This window comes from Panthera pardus, unplaced genomic scaffold, assembly GCF_024362965.1.
Source record: "Panthera pardus isolate Hobbes unplaced genomic scaffold, ASM2436296v1 HiC_scaffold_22, whole genome shotgun sequence".
Taxonomy (NCBI): domain Eukaryota; kingdom Metazoa; phylum Chordata; class Mammalia; order Carnivora; family Felidae; genus Panthera; species Panthera pardus.
In genome coordinates this window covers 29,229,914-29,251,646 of record NW_026526788.1, presented here as the reverse complement: position 1 = coordinate 29,251,646, position 21,733 = coordinate 29,229,914, and the positions used below count along the sequence as shown (strand labels likewise).

The 21,733-nt window shown below is 42.2% G+C and overlaps 2 protein-coding genes across 6 annotated transcripts in view; one reads left to right on the top strand and one right to left on the bottom strand.

Annotated features, from left to right (window-relative positions):
• TET1 (tet methylcytosine dioxygenase 1) overlaps positions 1-16,076 on the bottom strand; it is a 133,033-nt gene extending 116,957 nt beyond the window's left edge. For 3 of the 5 annotated variants that reach the window (XM_019444354.2, XM_019444357.2, XM_019444358.2), the window contains exons 1-3: positions 15,684-16,076; positions 8,746-8,886; positions 6,126-8,154 (exon numbers count right to left, since the gene is read on the bottom strand). In XM_019444354.2, the coding sequence (XP_019299899.2) occupies positions 6,126-8,033 (1,908 nt within the window). In that variant the 5' untranslated portion in view covers positions 8,034-8,154; positions 8,746-8,886; positions 15,684-16,076. The remainder of the gene's footprint in view (positions 1-6,125; positions 8,155-8,745; positions 8,887-15,683) is intronic. The other 2 variants (XM_019444355.2, XM_019444356.2) reach the window with 2 other exon arrangements.
• Positions 15,177-16,064, top strand: LOC109264244 (basic proline-rich protein-like). Its single transcript, XM_019444204.2, has one exon. It carries the CDS (start codon positions 15,177-15,179, stop codon positions 16,062-16,064), a length of 888 nt encoding a protein of 295 aa, XP_019299749.2.
• Positions 16,077-21,733: the final 5,657 nt, after the last annotated feature.

The window sequence follows — 21,733 nt, the reverse complement described above, 5'->3', positions numbered from 1 at the left end:
ATTGAAGTTAAAATTTTCCATTCACTAAAAAGCATGATAGGGGTGCCCGGGTGGCTCAGTGGGTTGAGCGTCTGATACAAACTCGGTTTGTTTGTGAATTCGAGCCCCACATCGGGCTGACTGCTGTCAGTCTGTCAGTGCAGAGCCTGCTTCAGAGCCTCTGTTCTCCTCTCTCTGCACCTCCCCTGATTGCACTCTCCTAAAAATAAAAATATTTCAAAAATTAAAAAAAAAAATTTATTTTATTTTATTTTTTTTTCAACGTTTTTTATTTATTTTTGGGACAGAGAGAGACAGAGCATGAACAGGGGAGGGGCAGAGAGAGAGGGAGACACAGAATCGGAAACAGGCTCCAGGCTCCGAGCCATCAGCCCAGAGCCTGACGCGGGGCTCGAACTCACGGATCGCGAGATCGTGACCTGGCTGAAGTCGGACGCTTAACCGACTGCGCCACCCAGGCGCCCCCCAAAAAATTTTTTTTATCAATAAAACATAATGGGGCTGCCTGGGTGGCGCAGTAGGTTAAATCCTCCAACTCTTGATCTCTGCTCAGGTCATGATCTCATCGTTCATGAATTTGAGCCCCCCAAGGGGCTCTGCACTCATGGTGCAGAGCCTGCTTGGGACTCTGTCTCTCCTTCTCTCTGCCCCTCCCCCACTTTTGTGCACACTCTCTCTTTCAAAATAAATGAATAAATTTAAAAAAATTTTTTTCAACATAATAAACTCTTAAATAAACTTTAAAAAGGCATAATAAACTCTTATAAACCAATAATGAAAAGGCAGAAAAACCAATTTATTTTTTTTTTAATTTTTTTTTAAACGTTTATTTATTTTTGGGACAGAGAGAGACAGAGCATGAACGGGGGAGGGTCAGAGAGAGAGGGAGACACAGAATCTGAAACAGGCTCCAGGCTCTGAGCTGTCAGCACAGAGCCCGACGCGGGGCTTGAACTCACAGACCGTGAGATCATGACCTGAGCCGAAGTCGGACGCTTAACCAACCAAGCCACCCAGGCGCCCCAGAAAAACCAATTTAAAGATGGACAAAGACTATCTAAATGGCTAAGAAGCAACTAAAAAGTAGCTCAATTTCATTAGTTATCAAGAAAATACTATGTAGTGATACCACTGCACTCCCAACAAAGTGATTAAAGAAGACAGAAAATAGCAAATGTTGACAAGGATGTGGAGCAAATAGAACTCTCATACATGACTGATGAAGAGTCTTAATTGGAACAACCACAGCTGTTGAATAATAACGAAAGCTAAACATATGCATAGTCTATGACCCAGCAATTCCATTCCTAGGAATATACAATAGAACACACACATACATTCACCAAAAGACATTCATGATAATGTGCACAGTAGCAGTACTGTTCATTAAGAGTAGAATGGATGAATGTATTGTGATATAAACATACAATGGAACACCATACTGCAATAAAAATGAATAACTATAAGCAACATTACTGAATATTAAGCAAAGAAACCAGAAACAAGAGTTTACAATTGTTGTTTGTTCCCTCAGAATGAACTTCCCTCAGAGAAGTGTTCCCTGTGTTCTCCTCTGCCTCTCCAGCACTTTTGGATGGGCAGATCTATCTACTGCCAGAGTAAGGACAACATAATACATTCTTCAGGATCAGCTTTGTCAGTGATAAAAGTGACCTTTTGGAGGAGGGGAAGAGCAAGAGAGAGCAAAAAATATGAGTATCAAGTATAGGGGGAAATGTGAAATAGAATATCAAGAGGGGTATCTGGGTGGCTCAGTCGGTTGAGTGTTGGACTCTGATTTCGGCTCACATCATGATCTCACCATTCAGGGCATCCAGCCCTCTGTCAGACTCTGTAATGACAGCGCTGAGCCTACTTGGGATTCTCTCTCTCCCTCTCTCTACCCCTTCCCTGTGTGCACCCTCTCTCTATGAAAATAAATTAACATTTTTTTAAAATGTGGTTTTAAAGAATATTAAAAAAATGGGGGAACCTGGCTGGCTCCATCAGTAGAGCATGAGACTCTTCATCTCAGGGTTCTAAGCTTGAGCCCCAAGGTAAGTATAGAGATTACTTAAAAATAAAAATCTTGAAAAAAAGGAGGAAAATCTCTTAGAGTTGAAAGCTAAGCTCGCTAATAGATTTAGAAGAAATGATGGAAACAGAATCCCATTTGGCAGCCATCAGGCAAAACTCACTAATAAATGTAAAACTAGGGGGTAAAAGTTTGAGGGATAGCAGGATATTTACAAAGTCTTAGTCTCCCTCTAAGATATTCATTAAGTATATAAAGTGAAAACTACTGACTTTACAATGGAGAATTCTGGAAGATATTACCTTAAGCAAGAGATCAAAATTAAGATCATAGGAGTGCCTGGGTGGCTCAGTAGGTTAAGCGTCCAATTTCAGCTCAGGTCTTGATCTCAGGGTTCATGAGTCTAAGCCCTGCATCAGGGTCTCTGCTGTCAGTGCAGAGCCTGCTTTGAATCCTCTGTCTCTCTCTCTCTCTCTCTCTCTCTCTCTCTCTCTCTCTCTCTCTCTTTGCCCTTCCCCTGCTCATGCTCTACCTCAGTCTGTCTCTCAAAATAAATCTTTAAAAAAAATAAGACCATAATAATAGGACAAACTGACATCATGTCCCACCTGATAAGAAGACATTCCTACAAAAATGTATAACCCAGACCTCATCATGAGGAAACATTAAACAGACTCAAATTACAAAATAAGTGATCTGCACTTTGTAAAAGCATCATAAAGGATGAATCCTGAGGAACTGTCCTATGACACCCCCCGAAAAAATAGAGTATGTATTGTATGATTCTATTTATATCAAATTCCAGAAAATAAAAAATCTATAGTGACAAAAGATACTATTTGCCTAAACAGAAAGGGTGCAGGGAGGGGGTAGGGACTACAAAGGGGCACAAAGGAATTTTTGGAGGCGATGGCTTTTGTGCTAATAGTTGCACAGTGTATACATTATGTCATAGCTATCAAATTATATACTTTATATTCTCTCTCTTTTAAAAAAATTTTTTTAATGTTTACTCATTTTTGAGAGACAGAGAGAGACAGAGTATGAGTGAGGAAGGGGCAGAGAGAGAGGAAGACACAGAATCAGAAGCAAACTCCAGGCTCTGAGCTGTCAGCACAGAGCCCGACGCGGGGATCAAACTCACGAACTGCGAGATCATGACCTGAGCTGAAGTTGGACGCTTAACTGACTGAGCCACCCAGGCCCCCCCCCTTTTTTAAATTTATTTATTTTTGAGAGAGAGAGAGTGTGTGGGTGAAGGAGGGGAAGAGAGAGGGGGAGACAGAGAACCTCTGTACTATCAGCACAGAGACCAATGCAAGCCTGACTGAGGGCTAGAACCCACAAACCATGAGATCATGACCTGAGCCGAAATCAAGAGTCAGATGCTTAATCAACTGAGTCACCCAGGTGCCCCTGCTTTATATTGTCTTATCATTTAACTTATTTAGCACATATCACCATGCCAAGTCTAGACAGGCACTAGAAAAACAACCTGGGGAACACACACAAATAGTTGTGGCACAGTGAGGGGTGAGTGAATGGGTGGAGTCTTGTCAGATAGGGAAAGGAAGAATGTGTACCATAAACATGGACACTGAAGTTGGAACACACATGGTGAGCTTGGGGAAATACAAGTAGCTGGATACTACTGAAACTTCAAGATTAATATGAGAAGCAGTGACAACAAACAAGACAGAGGTCAGCTGTGTCAAGATCTTGAAGATCTTGTATTTCATGCTAAGAAACTAGGCTTCACCTATACTTGGCAGGCACCAAAAGCTTTGCTCTATTTTTGTTTTGTTTTGAGTGAGATATATCACACATACAGAAGAGCACTAAATGTATTTAGGTAAGAGAATCATCAGGGATTTAGAAAGAAAACTCAGACTGTACTCAAGGAGAGGTGGTTCAACATCCTGACTTCTCTGCTAGCCAGTACACTTACAACTATATCCCCAGGGCACAACCCAGAGTTGAAGTGCAGTAAATACTTGCTGTGAGAGAGAGAACACTGAAATGTCCCAATAAGCGATAAAGGCATCGTCTATAGAAGTGGCTAAGAAAATGGAGAGGAAGGAGTGCTGAGATCTCATAAACAAGAAATCTAGAGGAGGGAGAGGAAGGGATCAACGATGACTGAATTTTCCATTTTGGGTGACAATGCAGACGGTAAGCCATTAAGCCAAATATGTAATGACACAAGAGGAGCAGGTTTAGGAAAAAAGAAAACAAATTCACTTACACCTATCAGAGACAGAGTGAGTACCTTCGGCAGTGATGCCATTTGGCAATCTTACAAATCAGGAACTTACGAGGGAGGTCTCTGCTGTAAGATACTGCTGCTGCTAGGTATTGTCCATGTACGTTTGTAAACCATCAGGTTGCTGGCCACTCCCACATGTGTGAAGCGACTTGAGTAAAAATTACTCACTGCAGTAAGGTTTGGAATCACAGAGTATTTTATTTACTTAAAAAATTTCTTTAACGTTTATTCAGTTTTGAGAGACAGAGTGTGAGCGGGAGAGGGGCAGAGAGAGGGAGACCTAGAATCTAAAGCAGGCTCCAGGCTCTGAGCAGTCAGCACAGAGCCCGACCTGAGCTGAAGTAGGATGCTTAACTGACTGAGCCACCCAGGTGCCCTTGGAATAACAGAGTATTTTAGAAATACCTTAGGGGTGCCTGGGTGGCTCAGTCGGTTAAGCGTCCAACTCTTGATTTTGGCTCAGGTCATGATTTCATGGTTCATGGATTCACAAGCCCCACATCGGGCTTTGCATAGACTGTGGAGTCTGCTTGGGATTCTCTCTCTCCCTCTCTCTCTCTCTCTGCCTCTCCCCTGCTCACTCTCGCTCTCTATCTCAAAATAAATAAATACACATTAAAAATTTTTAAGGAAAGCAAAAATAATATACAAACAAGGAAGAGGACAAAACATAAGAGACTCTTAAATATAGAGAACAAACAGAGGGTTGTTGGAGGGGGAGTGGGCTAAATGGGTAAGGGACATTAAGGAAGATACTTGTTGGGATGACCACTGGGTGTTATACATGGGGGACGAATCACTGGAATCTACTCCTGAAATCATTGTTGCGCTATATGCTAAGTTGGATGTAAATTAAAATATTAATTAATTAAAAAAAATTTTTTTAATTTAAAGAAACACCTTAAATGCCCATCAATATATGATTAGTTAAATGTCTGATCTCTTGTTTGCGATGGGTCAAATAGAAAGTCAGCATTTTGGATAGATAAGAATGAAATAGAAAAGACTAACTTAAATTTAAGTTCACAATTCTTTAAAATTAATCTCTTCTACTATACCTTTATTCACAGCAGACACAAAATAAGCATAACTTCAAGTGAGTGATCTAAAATCATAAAACACCAAGTTGCCATGTGTTTTAAAGGTCTGAAAAGCAAGTTTAAGTATTAACCAAGTTCCATAAAAACCTTTAAATAAAGTCTAAGTCAACCAATACTTTTAGTACCTTAGGTTCATCAACCGTAATAATGAGAACTAAGGTTTATGTACCACTTTAGAGTTTACAAATTCTTTTTAACTTCTGGTGACCATTTAATCCTAACCACATGAGATATGTAGAGCAAGTGGAAATCACCTACCAAAATGTGCGATGAAAGCTTTATTGTTGTTTCACCTTCAAGGCAAATTTTCAAAATTAACGATACCGACCATTTTATTCTTTCAAAAGAAAAGTTTAACTCCTCTGGTTCCTCAAGCTGCAAGGGAGTTAATGAATGTTCCACTGTTAATTTAAATTTAAGTTAAACCTGTAACTTCCAAAAAAAGACACACAACTAGCCAAAATAAGGCAAAGTGGAAATATTTGCAAAACCATGTTTCATGTCACTGCTCTGTCTCATCAAATCCTTTAATGTAAAATTTTATGTTCTAGTTTTGTGAGACAAATTCTAAAAATAAGCTAATGTATCACTGCACAAGACATATTTCAGGTAGATCCATACATTCTTATAGATAATACAACATTTTATCAAAGTAAAGTGTTCTGCACAAATCACTCTATGAAAGTCTTACAGGCGTCTCCCAGCCCCTGGGCCGTTTACTTACCTCCGAAGGCACAACGATGGATGGTTTCTTTTTCAGTTCCTCACATTTCCTCTTCTTACAGATCTGATGGCTATTCTTTCTGTTCTTACAGTAAGTACATTCACCACAATTGGTCTTCTGCTGGCAGGGCCCACACACCCCACACCGCTTTCGTTTCTTCTTTTCCAAAGTAGGTAGCAAAGTTGTATAGGAGGAAGGGGTGGCCCTGGCAATTGAACCTGGCCTAGATACCACTGTGGTATTGATGTCAACCATGCTGGTCACGCTGATCTGGGAGCTCCCTCCTTCCAATTTGCTGGGACCAGCCTGGGAGAGTTGGGTAATGCCCTGTGAGGCATGGAAGAGTCCTCTCTCAGGGGCTAAGGTGAACGCCTGAGTGTTAGCTGGCAGAAAGCTTATATGAACCTGCTTCTGATTTTCTATATTGCTAATAGTCATCACAGGAGGTACCGAACTTATCTCAGAGTTTAATGATGGCTGAGGAGTGTGACCTGAGCCCAAAGGCAAAATCTGCATTGCTCCCTGGACCTCAAGCCCATATGAAACAGTGCTCTGGGCCTCAGGCCATTCTGGGAGAACACTATAGGTAGCAATTGGGTTTAGCGGAGCAGGAACAAAGATAGGTGGGTCTGAGGCAGTACCGCCACCCATCCCAAGGATTTGTTGGTCTAGGATAGCACCAAAGACCTCTCCTTGGACTGGAATAGCACCAGGAATCTCTGGTGGGGCTGGGGTCTCATCCAGAGCCTCTCTGTGTACTGGGTTAGCACCAGGGACTTCCCATTGATGTGGGACAGCACTAAAAGCCTGTCCTAGGACAGGGGTGGTATCAGGAATTGCCTGTTGATCTGGGGTAGCTTTGAGTACCTCTTGATTATCTGGTTTAGCACCAAGCGTTTCTTGTTCAGAGCTTGCCAAGAGGAGTTTTATTAATGAGGTAGGATATATTGACCCACCAATGGACAAACAGTTTCTAAGGTCCAATTCAGGTATAACCTTATTAAAGCTGGAGGTGGGGTAGCAATCATGTTCACTTTTGATAGGATCCAGGTAAGAATCAGATAGCTTAAGAGATTCTACTCGTGAACCCAAATCTTCTAACTGAATGCTGGAGTTTCCTTCGTAAGTCACCTTGAGGGCTGCTCTTTGGAGCAAAGGAGCACACAGAGTGTCCTGAGCAAACATTCTAGGGGAATCACTTGTATCAGTCAATGTCTCTTTAGAGAATAGTCCTTCACCACCATGTGTCCCTTCCAATGACCCAGAAGGGATCTCTACTGCAGGACCACTGTGAGCGGAGATATTTATTTTGGTATCCTCCACCTTTTGGGACCAAGACTGGGTTGTCTCTTGGCTCTCACCTTCAATTAAAGATGCATTTTGTACACCAATTAGATTCTCTGTATCAGGAGCAATTAGGGGAACTTGGGTTGGAATTGAATCATTTTCTGAGTGTTTCACTCCTTTGTCAGTAACTACATTACAATCACATTCATGTTGCTTTTCTAAATGCTTAGCAGGTGGAATTTTCTTAGGTTTGGCTATGATCACTGGAGGTTGGGAGAGTCGTCTGCTAAGAGAGGTACTTCGGAGAGCCATTGTAAACCCATTGCAAGTTAAGGATTCTGGGTTCTGAAAAAGAACCTCAGTCCTATCCAAATTCATTCGTGCCGCTCCAGCTCTTGTCAGAAGGCTTCTGACTGGCATAGGTGTTTTGGGTTCTATTTTTTTCTTAACATCTCTTTCTTGAATTAATTGCTTTACTCCTTTTCCAGGGCTCACAGTCTTGACTGATGCCACATTTTTATTGGCTAGCTTAGATGTCTTCTTCAGTTGGCTGTTTTTCTTTCTGTTTAGATCTTCCCTCCTGATTAGTCTGGAAGGCCTTGCATGGCGGGATCGAGACATAGCTACAGAGTAGGAATAAATGAAAGGGCACAAGGAACAGAGTCATTGGTCCTTTGGAAAGTCTCGCCTCTGAGGAGAATCTGAATGTACCATGGTTGAGTTCAGCCCACAAAATTTTGGTCTGAAATAACAAAAAAAAACATTGGAAGTGAATCTTTTTCCTATGTATTCTCCCATTCGAAATAAAATACTAACAATTATCAATCAAAATTGGGAATGAGAATGTTTACTGCAAAAGAAAAATATAATAAACACAAAAGATACTAACATATCCTTTAAACCCCAGATTCACAAATAAAGCTCCTTTAATTACTGTGACAACTGATTTAGCTGATGAAGTTCTATGAACAGGGTAAGCATGTGGGTTATTCTACATTAGAAACCACAGTTGTTGTAGGTACATGTAGTTTAAAGATCAAATCCCAATCTTTACAAATTTTGGATACTTAAAAAATTATCCGTTAATCTTTCCTCAGCATATCACCACACAAGATGAGGTATCATCTGGTAAAACCAGAGGAAGAAGTTTATATAATTCAAGAAACTCTACTTGGAGATCTAGTAATATTAATACCACATTCCAATTAATAATCTACAAATTTTAAGCTTTACACATGCACACAAAAATGGCATAAAATCTTAGGAGTTAGTATTGACAGATTAGGTTACAGATAAGACTCACGGGTCCAACAAATATCTGTTGAGTACCTACTATGTATAAGGAAGGCATTGTGGTGGGCACTGCCCACACCCAGAAATGAGGTCCCTCTTTTCTCTTTCACCCGACTTAATCCAAAGACTGCTGGTTCTAAATCCCTTCTACCAAGGATCCCAAAAGTCTCATGATGAATGCCTAGGCAAGGAAATTGGAAATAAAGAGAAAATGAGATAATTAGAACAGTAAAGCATACTAGGCAAGCAACTATTATTTGAAAGGTAAGCAAGAAAAAGGAGAAAATGAAAGGGGACTAAGAGCTACCACTGTCTTTTGGTCTCCTTTGATTGCTTACCCTAACCCAAAATAAGACCAAACTATGAGCAAGAATGAAGCTCACCATACAAGATGTATCAGTCTATTCCCTAAAGATCACAGAATCAAGAGTGGGACAGCTGGGTTGGTGAGGATTCTTTAACAGTTAACACGATGTTGGATTTGTAAGAAAATATGTTGTAGGAGAATAGTTACCAAAAACTTGGTCTGCAACCAAGTGATCAACAGTCTGTGGCAAAATCAGGGGCAAAAAGGGCAGTATAAAGTTTTTCCATGAAGTTGAACTTATTCATTTTAGACAACTCTTCCTTATTCTGAAATGCCTCCCTGTTTTCTCTCATTAAAATGTCCTTTCTTTTAGAAAAGTAAAAGTCCTTTATTTTTTTGAAAAGGTAGGGATAGATTTATTTTATTAATGTTATCACTTGGCCAAGTAAAAACTTGACAGCCCTCTATCATTCTCAAGTTGTGCATTTGTTTTTGTTGCACTGATCTGATCCAGGTAATCCTGGGACACACTGGTGGGTTTAGTGGCTAGAGAGATGTGCCCCATCAGAAAGCTGCGAGTTTGAATTCGTGATCACCTGCTAGTTCCTTCCACATCCTATTTAACTGAATCAAGGTTTCTACATCTGAACTGAGGTCATTTTGAGGTATCATTGGGCTCCTACAGGAAAAGCTTATGTGAGGTTGAGGAGGGAGCGGGGAAGGTAGGGGAAGGACTTTGGAAATAGGCAGACTTGGGTTCAGTTTCCAGCTCAGAAACATTACTAGCCACGTGATTCCGATCAATTCTTCAGTCTCTCTATACCTCAGTTTCCTCATGTGTAATAGAAGAGGAAGCATAATAGTACTGACCTCACTGGGTTACCATGAGAATAAAATGAGATGAGCTGTGTAAACACTTAGCATAGTGCTGGCATATACTTAGGTGTTTAATAATAAATGGGAACTTAAAAAAATAAAGGCTGCTTATAACTCCAAAAAACAAAAAAAGAGAGATAAGCTAAATGGTTATCATTATAGAATCAGTTTAACCCAGCCTGCCATACACTGCAAAACAAGATTTAGTTCTTTTGTTTCTGTTATCACCTAACACATAGTAAGCTACACACTGCAATAAAAGACCCCAGAGCACTCATTGAGTTAAAGTCAAAGCATTGTGCCTTTAGGATATTTTTCTCGGGGCGCCTGGGTGGCTCAGTTGGTTAAGCGTCTGACTTTGGCTCAGGTCATGATCTCATGGTTTGTGGGCCCGAGCCCCATGTCGGGCTCTGTGCTGACAGCTCAGAGCCTGGAGCCTGCTTCAGATTCTGGGTCTCCCTCTCTCTCTGACCCTCCCCCATTCATGCTCTGTCTCTCTCTGTTTCAAAAATAAATAAACATTAAAAAAAAAAATTAAGATATTTTTCTCTCTGTGCCCCTCCTGCACTCTCTATCTCTCAAAATAAATAAGTAAACTTTAAAAAGAAATAATGATAGCCTTTTTGTTTCTTTTTTTTTTTTTTTAAGATTTTATTTTTAAGAAATCTCTATACCCAGTGTGGGGCTCAGACTCACAACCTTGAGATCAAGAGTCAGAAGCTCCACCAACTGAGCCAGTCAGGCACCCCAAGACAGATTTTTGATTTTTTACTTAGTTTTTCCCCCAAGACAGACTTTTTATTATTTTATTTTTTAATGTTTATTTATTTATTTTTGAGAGACAGACATTGAGTGAGCATGAGCGGGAGAGAGAGAGAGAGAGAGAGAGAGAGAGAGGAAGACAGAGAGTCCAATGCAGTCTCAAAGCCATCAGTGCAGAGTCCATGAGGGGCTTGGGGCTTGAACTCACAAACTGAGAGATCATGACCTCAGCTAAGGATGGACGCTTGGCCAACTGAGCCACTCAGGCAAGTGCCCCGTCCCCACCTCAAGATAGACTTTTTAAATGGGCAGTGATAATATTAACTACAAGAAAAATAAGTTTGATAAATGTGTGCTAAATACAAACACTAGACTGGAGAATACTGGAGTTCTTGGTATCTAAGCTTACTGCTTTCCCCCTTTAAAAAAAAAAAGGGTTTTGGCTTGCACTAATTTTTTGGCTGTGAAAAACTGTTAGATATTTTCTCCAAAGACCATTGCTTTTTGTACCAGTATTTTTAGAAAACAAAAGACATTCCAATTCTAATCTCCAGAAAGTCAGCAGTCTTTATAAGGATGTTTTTTCAGATAGCAAAAAGCAATCCTTTCCATTCTTTAGAAATTCAACAATATCAGTATAAGCTTGCTTTATCTCTTGTATCAAGATTGCATTTCTAAAAAATTATTAGGAGCATATAATCTAGGTATTGCAATAGGCCACGAAAATTAAAATTCACGTTATGTAGGCAAGTAATCTGGATATACCAGAAGGTGTCATGGGATCTGCCTTTGAAAGTAGTTTATAAATTGATCTCAGCCTCATATATTCTTTTATATTTTTAAATTAAAGTGCTTTAGAAATTCAGCCTTGTAATTAAGATAATGTTTACCATTCAAACCTTATCTCCTGAAAAAGAGCCTGCCAAGGAAATGGAAAAGGTATGAGCAACATGGATTGGGAAGATGTGGTCTCTTTAAATGGTAACAGCCTTTTTATGAGATCGTGAAAGAGGCCAATGACCCCTGAAAAACCCAACTGCAGGGGAGAAACCACTGGGTACCACCCAGCCAAAGAAATAGACAATCAGAAACAAAATAAGGGCTCCCACAAGATCCTAATTTTATCACCCAAGGCTCCAATGATGAAATGTGACCTTCTTTTGTGATAAAGTAAGTTATCCCCAGGGCTGAACTCTGGGAGGAGAGGCAACAAGCTTTTTTTGAAATTTGTGTGTGTGTGTGGGGGGGGGGAACAATGCAGTCCATTCTATTAAATAGGTTCCTATTTAAATATGAAGTTATCCCCACAGATCTCCTGAAAATTATTTTCCTTGTTAACCTGTACACATTATTAAATGCTCCATTTCCCCCTTTTTTGTTACTTTTATTTATTATAGAGTACTTAAGTCCTACAAAAAGGTATATTTACAACCAAAAACTAATTCCACTTCCATTTTTCATTTCTGATGAAAATTGACGTTTCAATATTTCTCAAAATCAATTTTATTCTACCCTAGAATATATTGAAGAGTTCTGAGTGCTACAGAGATAGATATAGGATAACACGATCAGAGCAGAAAATAAGAGAATAGTGTCTCTGTTATTAAATACAGATCATAGGTCCTAATTATTTGCAATTGATACTATTCTGTGGGTTCTTATTTTCCTGGAAGAGAAAACAAAATGAAACAAGCAAACAAAACTCCCAACAATTGTGAGATATAAAACATTAGTTAACAAATCTTTTCACCACAGGGCACCACAAATAAAAATTCTTTTTACTAAAATATCCTTCTGATGTAGAGGACTAGAGCAGTAGGAGATTCAAGAGGCCAACACATAATTTGAAACATGAAAAGACATGATGCCAACCTAAAGTAGAGAGTATAAGGTTAAAGACAGGGAAGAAGTGGCAGGAGCAGGCAATAAATATTTGACTGTCTAAGGATTGACTATTCACAAATAATTTAAACTTAACCTAACCAAACTGGTGAACAAATAGGATCAGGTATTTTCCTCAATATTATTTGAGCTTACTAAGTACTCAATCTTTCCCTACAGAGGGCCTTTTTTATAATTACTGAAGTAATTCCGTGGTCTAGAAAATAAAAAGTGACTTCATGAACTATGTCAGTTGTCTGTAAAGGACAATATTGACAACAGCACCATGTCAGAAAATCCTCTCCCACCTCCATCCCTCCTCCTTCTCCTGGATCTCCCAAAGTCCCTTGGGCAGGAAGTGGCTGAACTGATGTAACCATCCAGCCCGCATGTCAATTTAAAATTATATTGCAACCCTTCCCACTACCAGCAGTGGCCAAAAAAGTGGTGAGTATTTGCATTCATATGGCTGGAGGCAAAAGAAGCTCTGATTTCAGAGTCGCTCCATTCAGCTCCTTAGAATTTAAAGGCTACTGCACTTGACTGAGAAATACAAGACTTACAACATTTCTTTTAAAAGGCACCACCTGACTTAGTTTCCTCCAGCAACTAAGTTCTACATCTAAAGGAAGAGGAGGTGGGCGGGCGGCTTGCAGTTCCTAGATAGTCTTCTACCACAGGAAGTGTGAGAGCCCTCTGCACAAGGAAAGGCTGTTCAAGGAAACTCACTAGAATGCCAGCAGATTTAGTCAAAGGCTCCTTCCATATGTAAAACACCCCTGCTGCCCTGCAGAGAGCAAGAAAAAAAAAGGCCTAAGAGAGCCACAGAAAAGGGAAAGGAGAAGTTAAAATGGAGATGGAAGGATTCTTCCAAAAACAAGAAAAGTATAAAACACACTGGGAATAGTAAAAAGCATAAGAAGGAAGAAAATGTCTAAAGGGAAAGGGGGAGTGGGCAAAAAACTAAGGGGAAGACTTTTGTAGTAATAAAGCTAGAATGTAAAAAAGATAACTGGGATCAAAACGCTGAAGACTAAAGGTAAAAAGACCTAGGGGAGAGAAAAAAGAAATTTAATTGTGCAGGGAAAGAAAAATAGATGCAAAGAGAGAGTGGGGGAGGGGATGGACAAACCAGATAAAGAAGATTGGAGAGGGAAGAGAAACAAAGAGCAGAAACAGTGGTGATCCAAACCTCAGACCCATCAATTCTGGAAAACCAGAGCTGAGTGCCATAGTTAATTCTCATTATAATGGTAAGTGATCGTCGCAGAGTTGTAAATCTGAGGTACTAATCTGTGCAAAGAGAAAGGGACGGGGTGTGCTAATAACTCCAGAATATCTTGATTCTGAAGTTTAACTGAAATCATAACCTGGCTTTAAACACTGTCAGAGGCTGACAACCAACCTATTTAAGATCCCTTACTTGGGGAGGGAAGTGTAACTCAAAACTGGTAAAATCAGGAAACACGCCCAAAATCACAGTGCCGAAGTCTTTCAGTTCTTGGAAATAATACGGACTAATCTCCAAGCATCTCCTTATCTATGCACCTATCTGGTGCACCACCCTTGTTTAATTGTAGTCATACATTCCTGATCTGCTCTAAATAATTCTTGCCCTAACTGGTTAACAAGCCCCAAATACATGTATAGATGCATATATATTTGGCATCTTGGGCCTTAAGAAACCATCGTCTTTATTTTACTTCATATCGTCGGAGGGGGAGGAGAAGGGAAGGTGAGCACATTTCGTTCAGGGCAGACCTGAGGCTGCTACCCTACAGCGCCGCCCTTCAACTCATCCCGGTGCGGTGCGCAGCGCACCCGGCGGACACTAGACCGTGCACCTTATCTTTAACTCGCTTAAGTCTCGAAGCACTTAACCTTTATCTCTTCATAAGCTATTACCATTACGTATTGTGCAGCTCATTTGGTGCCCGAGAGTGGAACCGGGGAGAAGTGGCACAGGGGTGACCTATGCAAAATGGTTAATTTGGGAAAATGACGAGTTGGGGGCGGGGGAAAGACTCCTAATCCAAGCAATTTTTGTTCTTGGTGATATATTCATTTTTATTGGGTCAGAAATGCGCAGTTTGGGTTCCCCATTCACGTGGAAGGCTACTGGGGCGGGTCGGTAACCTCCTGACCACTTTTAGTGGAACTATACGGACTGCAAGTAGCCCTTCCAGAAGCCCTATCAGTTGAGGGTGTGGGTGAGAAGCAGGGCCGGGAAGGGAGGAAGAGAGGAGAGGGGGAGAGGGAGAGAGATCCAGCCCCGTCCCTTCACGACACGTGAAGTGCCTGCGGCCCTGGCCGGGACTCGGCCCCTCCCGGACGGCACCGCTGGTCGGAGGCACCCAGCTCTGCGCACCTCCCACCCCGGAGGCCAGCTCCCCGGACCCTGCGGGTGGGACTGACCAGACCGCAACGCCAGCGCGCTCCGCAACCCGGTGGCGCCCAAAAGAGGTTTTCAAAAGCCATTTTGACAGAACACTAATTCTACTCCCTATTCCCTACTTCCCGGATCGCTGTAACTCCAGGTCACCTCGGGTCAGACTCTAAAGTTTCATCTATGAAGTCCCTTCCCCGAAATGCTCAGGGAGGGAAGTGCCAACAGTTTCCCAAAGAAATCTGTCCCCTACACAAGCATGGGGGAGGGAGAAACCCTGTTTGGGGGTGCGCTTGATTGTGCGCCAGGACGGGCTCCTCACCCGCAACTTGCCCTAACTCTGCCTTCTCACCTTAAGGAGCCAGACCTGCGACTCTCCTACGAGGCGCATCAGTCTCCGGCCTTTCAGGGATCCCCGCAGGCACACTTGCCCTCCCCCAAGCCCGGTTTGCGGCGGCGCCCGGGGTCCGAGCCCGCGGCGCCCCCGCCCCGCTCCCCTCGTCCAGCGCCGCAGCTGGGCCTCCGGGGCCGGCGGCCGCGTCCTCCGGCCGGGAGCATTGTTTACCACCCGCAACAAAAGCGCCCCAAGCGGCTCGGGGCAGGGGGTCGCCGCGGGGAGTGGGCCCACCCTAGCGGACCCGGAGGACCCGCGGACGCCGAGCTCCGGCCCCCACCCAGCCCTAGCCGAGTACCGCCCCTCGCACCCCCTTCCGGCCTCGGTGTGAGGGTCCCTGCAACCCTGCCCTCTGCCCCAGCCCCAACTCACCACTGGCCGGCGCCGGCTCCGAGGGCAGCGCGCGTGCCCCAGGCTCCAAGCCCGCACCAGCCCTCGGGTAAACTTTCCAACTCGCGCTGGTCCCCACAACTTGAGAGCCCAGAGTCTCGGCGGGCACGAGGGGCGCGAGCGGGCCCCGGGCGGACACCTACCGGCTGCCTGGCAGGGTCAGGGCCCGAGACCCTGGGGTGGGCGGCAGCTTCCCAAAGGTCCACAGAGGAGAAGCAGGTAGAGTTGCATGACTGGGGCGGGGCAGGGGGTTGTCCCAGGGGGCAGACCCGGGAGCCGAGGGGCCGGCGGCTGCGCGCACAAAGCAGTGCGGGAGCGGATTGCGCTGCCACTCCCCGCCAGGTCAGCCCCCCGGAGCAGTAGTGTCTCCCCAGGACAGACCTCTGGGAGTGAAGCAGGGGCTCTGCCTTTGCTGGACCCTGCACCGCTGAGCGAGAGTCAAAACGCGAGCTGGATTTCCCCAAACTGGAGCTGGACTCCCCTCTCGACCCTTACCCCTCCCCTTAGCCCTCCTCTCTCATAACACCTTTGTGTGGTGTGTGTGTGTGTGTGTGTGTGTGTGTGTGAGAGATGTCAAAGGAGAGTATTGGATAGGGAGAGAGGTGTTAAGGTTTTCTTGTCATTATCTTTTTTCGGAGGAGTTCTTGGGCTGAGAGAAAAATTTTAGGGTTTCTAAATTGAATGTTTATAGATAGATCAAGGGAGTGCCAGATCAGAGATGACACAATTGAGCAATATCTGGGTTGCAGACAATGGTAAACTGCCCTCAACACTAAAGAGAGGCCAGAGGACGGTTGTGTTTCCTTGACTCAACACTTGATGCCTGCAGATGTCATAACATTTTTTGTTAGCTATCTGGCCTTGTATGTTGAGGGTGGTCATATTCACTTTATGGATGAAAAATTGAAAACATCGGAAGAAGTAAGTTTTTAGCATTAAAAGGAATAACCAAGTGGCATTATGCCAAAATTAAGACTCAATGGGGCATTGGAATTTCTCCCTAAATGTTTGATGGCTGTTGCTTCTTCCAGCAGTCAGTCATTACACAGACAAGGAAATCCAGAGCTTTCATGGGCTCACCGTGGTAAGGAAAATGCTGTTCATGGAACTATCTTTCCTCCCAGGTCAAACTTCAACCGAAGAGAAAGATTCATTCTGTCATTGCCTTCAACACCATTCTACCCCCATTCTGCACATAATTTGTATTCTTGTTATACTTGCTTTAATAAGCATAACCAGATTGTTCTTTTGAGATAGATTCCTAAACTTTCAACCTTTCTCACTGATTGATTCATTCAAATTTATTCTTCAGCCAGGATATAGGTATACAGAGATGAATAAAAATTGCCTCTTGCCCAGGAAGAACACACATTCTGGGTTGGCAAGCAGAGCAAATGAACACTACAGGGTTTTCAGTGCTACAGTCAGATAAATACGTTAGTTGGAGGAAATTTAAAATGTGGCTTTTAAAATAAATCTTATCTTAGGAGCGCCTGGGTGGCTCAGTCGGTTAAGCGGCCGACTTCGGCTCAGGTCATGATCTCGTGGTCCGTGAGTTCGAGCCCCGCGTCGAGCTCTGTGCTGACAGCTCAGAGCCTGGAGCCTGTTTTGGATTCTGTGTCTCCCTCTCTCTCTGACCCTCCCCTGTTCATGCTCTCTCTCTCTCTATCTATCTCAAAAATAAATAAACGTTAAAAAAATTTTTTTTAAAAATAAAATAAATCTTATCTTCAAAAACGGACTCTTTTCAATGTTTAAAAAAAACCTAATTATTAATACCTTGTCAAAAACAATCTCCTAGGACTTAGATGAAAAGAATGTTGGGAGAGTTTGACTCATAACTTAATCTCTGTAAAGAACAAAGAAGAAAGAACATTTAAAAAAGAAGAACAAAGGGGAAAAGATTATCATGAAATAGCAATATCCTGGCATTTGTCAGTTAACTGAAATGACTATCTTTAAAAAGTATTGAGGCGCCCCTGGGTGGCTCAGTCCTATAAGCAGCCAACTTTGTCTCAGGTCATGATCTAGCCATTCATGAGTTCAAGCTCTGCTTACGGCTCTGTGGTGACAGTTCAGAGCCTGGAGCCTGCTTTGTATTCTGTGTCTCCCTCTCTCTCTGCCTCTACCCTGCTCGCACTCTGTCTCTATCTCTTAAAAATTTTTCAAAATAATAAAAATAAAAACTATTGAAATGGGGACCTGGGTGCCTCAGTCTGTTAAATGTCTGACTCTTGATTTTGGCTCATCTCACAGACATGATCTCATGGTTCTGATCTCAGAGTCATGATCTCAAGGTTTGTGAGTTCAAGCTCTGCATAGGGCTCTACACTGACAGTGTGGCGCCTGCTTGGGATTTTCTCTCTCTCCCTCTCCTTCTGCCCCTCCCCCATGAGCTTGCTCTCTCTCTCTCTCTCTCTCTCTCTCTCAAAATAAATAAACATTAAAAAAATTTTAAGTATTGAAATGGGAAAATCACACAAAGATGTAGAAAAATATCTATGGTAACACTCATTCTCTTCATTCCGTAAATGTTAGTTGAACCTATACTATGTGCCAGGCACAGTTCTAAATCTAGGGAAGCAGCAGTGAGCAAAATGAAACCTCTGTCCTTGTGAAGCCTGCATTCCATCATGGAGTGGGGTTGGGGCCGAAAATGAAGAAGTCAAATAAGCAAAATATATATAGTGCATCAGATGGTCATAGAGGGAGTGGGAGAAAAACAGGCAAGGGGACAGGAAGTGATGAGGAAAGCTGCAATTTAAAAATTTTTTTTTAACGTTTATTTATTTTTGAGACAGAGAGAGACAGAGCATGAACAGGGGAGGGTCAGAGAGAGGGAGACACAGAATCTGAAACAGGCTCCAGGCTCTAAACTGTCAGCACAGAGCCTGACGTGGGGCTCGAACTCACAGACCACGAGATCGTGACCTGAGCCAAAGTCAGCCGCTTAACCGACTGAGCCACCCAGGTGCCCCAAAGCTGCAATTTTAAATACAGCAGTAAGCTCATAGAGTAGGTCCGAAAAAGATAAGGGAGGGAGCTGGGGGGGATTTTATGTGTAGGAAAGAACAAGTGCAAAGATCCTGAAGGTGGGATTGTTTTTGTGGAAATACAATAGTTTTCACTGTGTTTCACAACAGGAAGACATTGGAAACTCTATGTGCCTGTCAGAAAAAAAGTATAGATCACTCCCATTGGCCAAGTCTGGGATAATTTTGAATTTGGAAAAGAGATTTCCTCTGGAAAAACAAATTTGGGAGACATCAGCATGTAGATGATATTTACAGCCACTCTGGTATCTGAGTCTTAACATCTCACTGAACAACATTAGTCAATCTGATCCTATCCAAAAGGTGTCTGGGGGCACCTGGGTAGCTCAGTCAGTTAAGCGTCTGACTCTTGGTTTAGGCTCAGGCCATGATCTCACGGTTTCATGAGTTCAAGCTCCGAGTCAGGCTCTGTGCGGACAGCGCAGATCCTGCTTGGAATTCTCTCTCCCTCCCTCTTTCTCTGCCTCTCCCTTGCTCACGCTGTCTCTGTCTCTCTCAAAAATTAAATAAACTTAAAAATATATATATTAAAAAAAAGAAAGAAAAGGGGTCTGATTTGATATTTTCATAGAAACTGAAAGGTTGAACAATACATGAGGAACTAGACAGTAATATGAAATGTCTACTCAAGGAGAAGAAAAGGAAGTGAAATTCTTTCCAGAACTCATTATCAAGGAATAAATGTTTAAGCAGTTTCCCACTTTCCTTACAGCTACCTCACCTTATTCTTCCTTAATGACAAAGCAAGAATTCCTGTCTTATTCCAATCATCTCTCTAGAAAAGAGATTTATTTACACATATGTGGGTCCTGGAACTGTGTTGATTTAACTTCCTAAAGATATAACTAATTTCGTCTTAGCTGCCCTGCTTATTAATTTACCTTAAGCAGTGCCCTAGGGAAAAAATATATATATATACTCTCCTCAAACACACATGCATATACACAGATACACATGCATCCCACACACAGTTTCTACCCTAAAGAAAATAATCTTGGGGCTCCTGGGTGGCTCAGTTGGTTAAGCCTCCAACTTCAACTCAGGTCACGATCTCGCGGAACGTGAGTTCGAGCCCCGCGTCGGGCTCTGGGCTGATGGCTCAGAGCCTGGAACCTGCTTCGGATTCTGTGTCTCCCTCTCTCTCTGCCCCTCCCCCGTTCATGCTCTGTCTCTCTCTGTCTCAAAAATAAATAAACGTTTAAAAAATTAAAAAAAAATAATCTTGATTCTCAAAAGTTTTTTAATTTGGCAATACTGGAAAAAGACAATCTCTTCAACAAACGGTGTTGGGAAAACTGGACAACGACATGTAAAAGAGTGAAACTGGACCACTTTCTTTTTTTTTTTTAATATGTTTATTTATTTTTGAGAGAGAGAGAGAGACAGAGCATGAGCGGGGGAGGGTCAGAGAGGGAGACACAGAATCTGAAACAGGCTCCAGGCTCTGAGCTGTCAGCACAGAGCCCGATGTGGGGCTCGAACTCACAGACCGTGAGATCATGACCTGAGCCGAAGTCGGACGCTCAACCGACTGAGCCACCAGACGCCCCTGGACCACTTTCTTATACCATACATGAAAATTGGGGTGCCTGGGTGGCTCAGTTGTCTAAATGTCTAACTTCAGCTCAGGTCACGATCTCCTGGTTTGTGAGTTTGAGCCCCGCATTGGGCTCTGTGCTGACAGCTCAGAGCCTGGAGCCTGCTTCAGATTCTGTGTCTCCCTCTCTGCCCCTCCCCTGCTCACGCTCTGTGTCTCTCTGTCTCTCAATAATAAATAAACTTTAAAAAAATTATTAAAAAAAATTAAAAAAGAAAAAAGAAAAGAAACTCAAAATGAATTAAGGATTTAAATGTGAGTCTTGAAACCATAGCAACCCTAGAAGAGACCAAAGGTAGTAATTTCTCTGACATTGGCTATAGCAACATTTTTTAAGATATGACTCCTGAGGCAAGAAAAGAAAAGGAATAATAAACTATTGGGACTACATCAAAATAAAAAGCTTCTGTACAGCAAAAAAACAAAAAACAAAAAACAAAACAATCAACAGAATTAAAAGACAAGCTACTAAGTGGAAGAAGATATTTGCAAATGACATATCCAATAAAGGGGTATGTATCCAATATATGTAAAGAACTGATACAACTCAACACCAAAAAATCAAATAATCCACCTAATAAATGGGCAAAGTTCATGAATAGACATTTCACCAAAAAAGATACATAGCCAACAGACACATAAAAAGATGCTGGTTCGTTTGGTAGAGCACACAACTTTTTTTTGTTTTGTTTTAATGTTTTTGAAAACATCTTTTTTTACATTTAAAAGTTTTTTTATTTTATTTATTTTTGGGGGAGGGAAGGGGCAGAGAGACGAGAGAGAGAATCCTAAGCCGTCTCCACGCTGTCAGTGCAGATCCTAATGTGGAGCTTAATCTCACTAACCGAACCATGAGATCATGACCTGAGCTGAAATCAAGAGTGAGACACTTAACTCACTGAGCCACCCAGGTGCCCAGAGCATGTGACTCCTGATCTCAGGGTCTTGAGTCAAGCCCATGTTAAATGTGGAGCCTACTTAAAAAAAAAAAAAGAAAAAGATGTTCAACAGCACATCATCTGGGAAATGCAAATCAAAAGCACAATGATATATCATCTCACATCTGTCAGAATGGCTAAAATCAAAACACACAAGAAACAACAAGGGTTGGCAAGAATGTAGAGAAAAAGGAAGCCTCTCGTGCTGTTGGTGGGAATGTAAACTGGTGCAGCTACTGTGGACAACAGTATGGAGGTTCTTCAAAAAATTAAAAAAAGAATTATCATATGATCCAGTAATTCCACCACTGGATATTTACCCAAAGAATATGAAACATGAATTTGAAAAGATACATGCATCCCTATGGTTATTACAGCATTCTTACAATAGGCAAATTATGGAAACAGTCTAAGTGTCCACTGATAGATGAATGGATAAAGAAG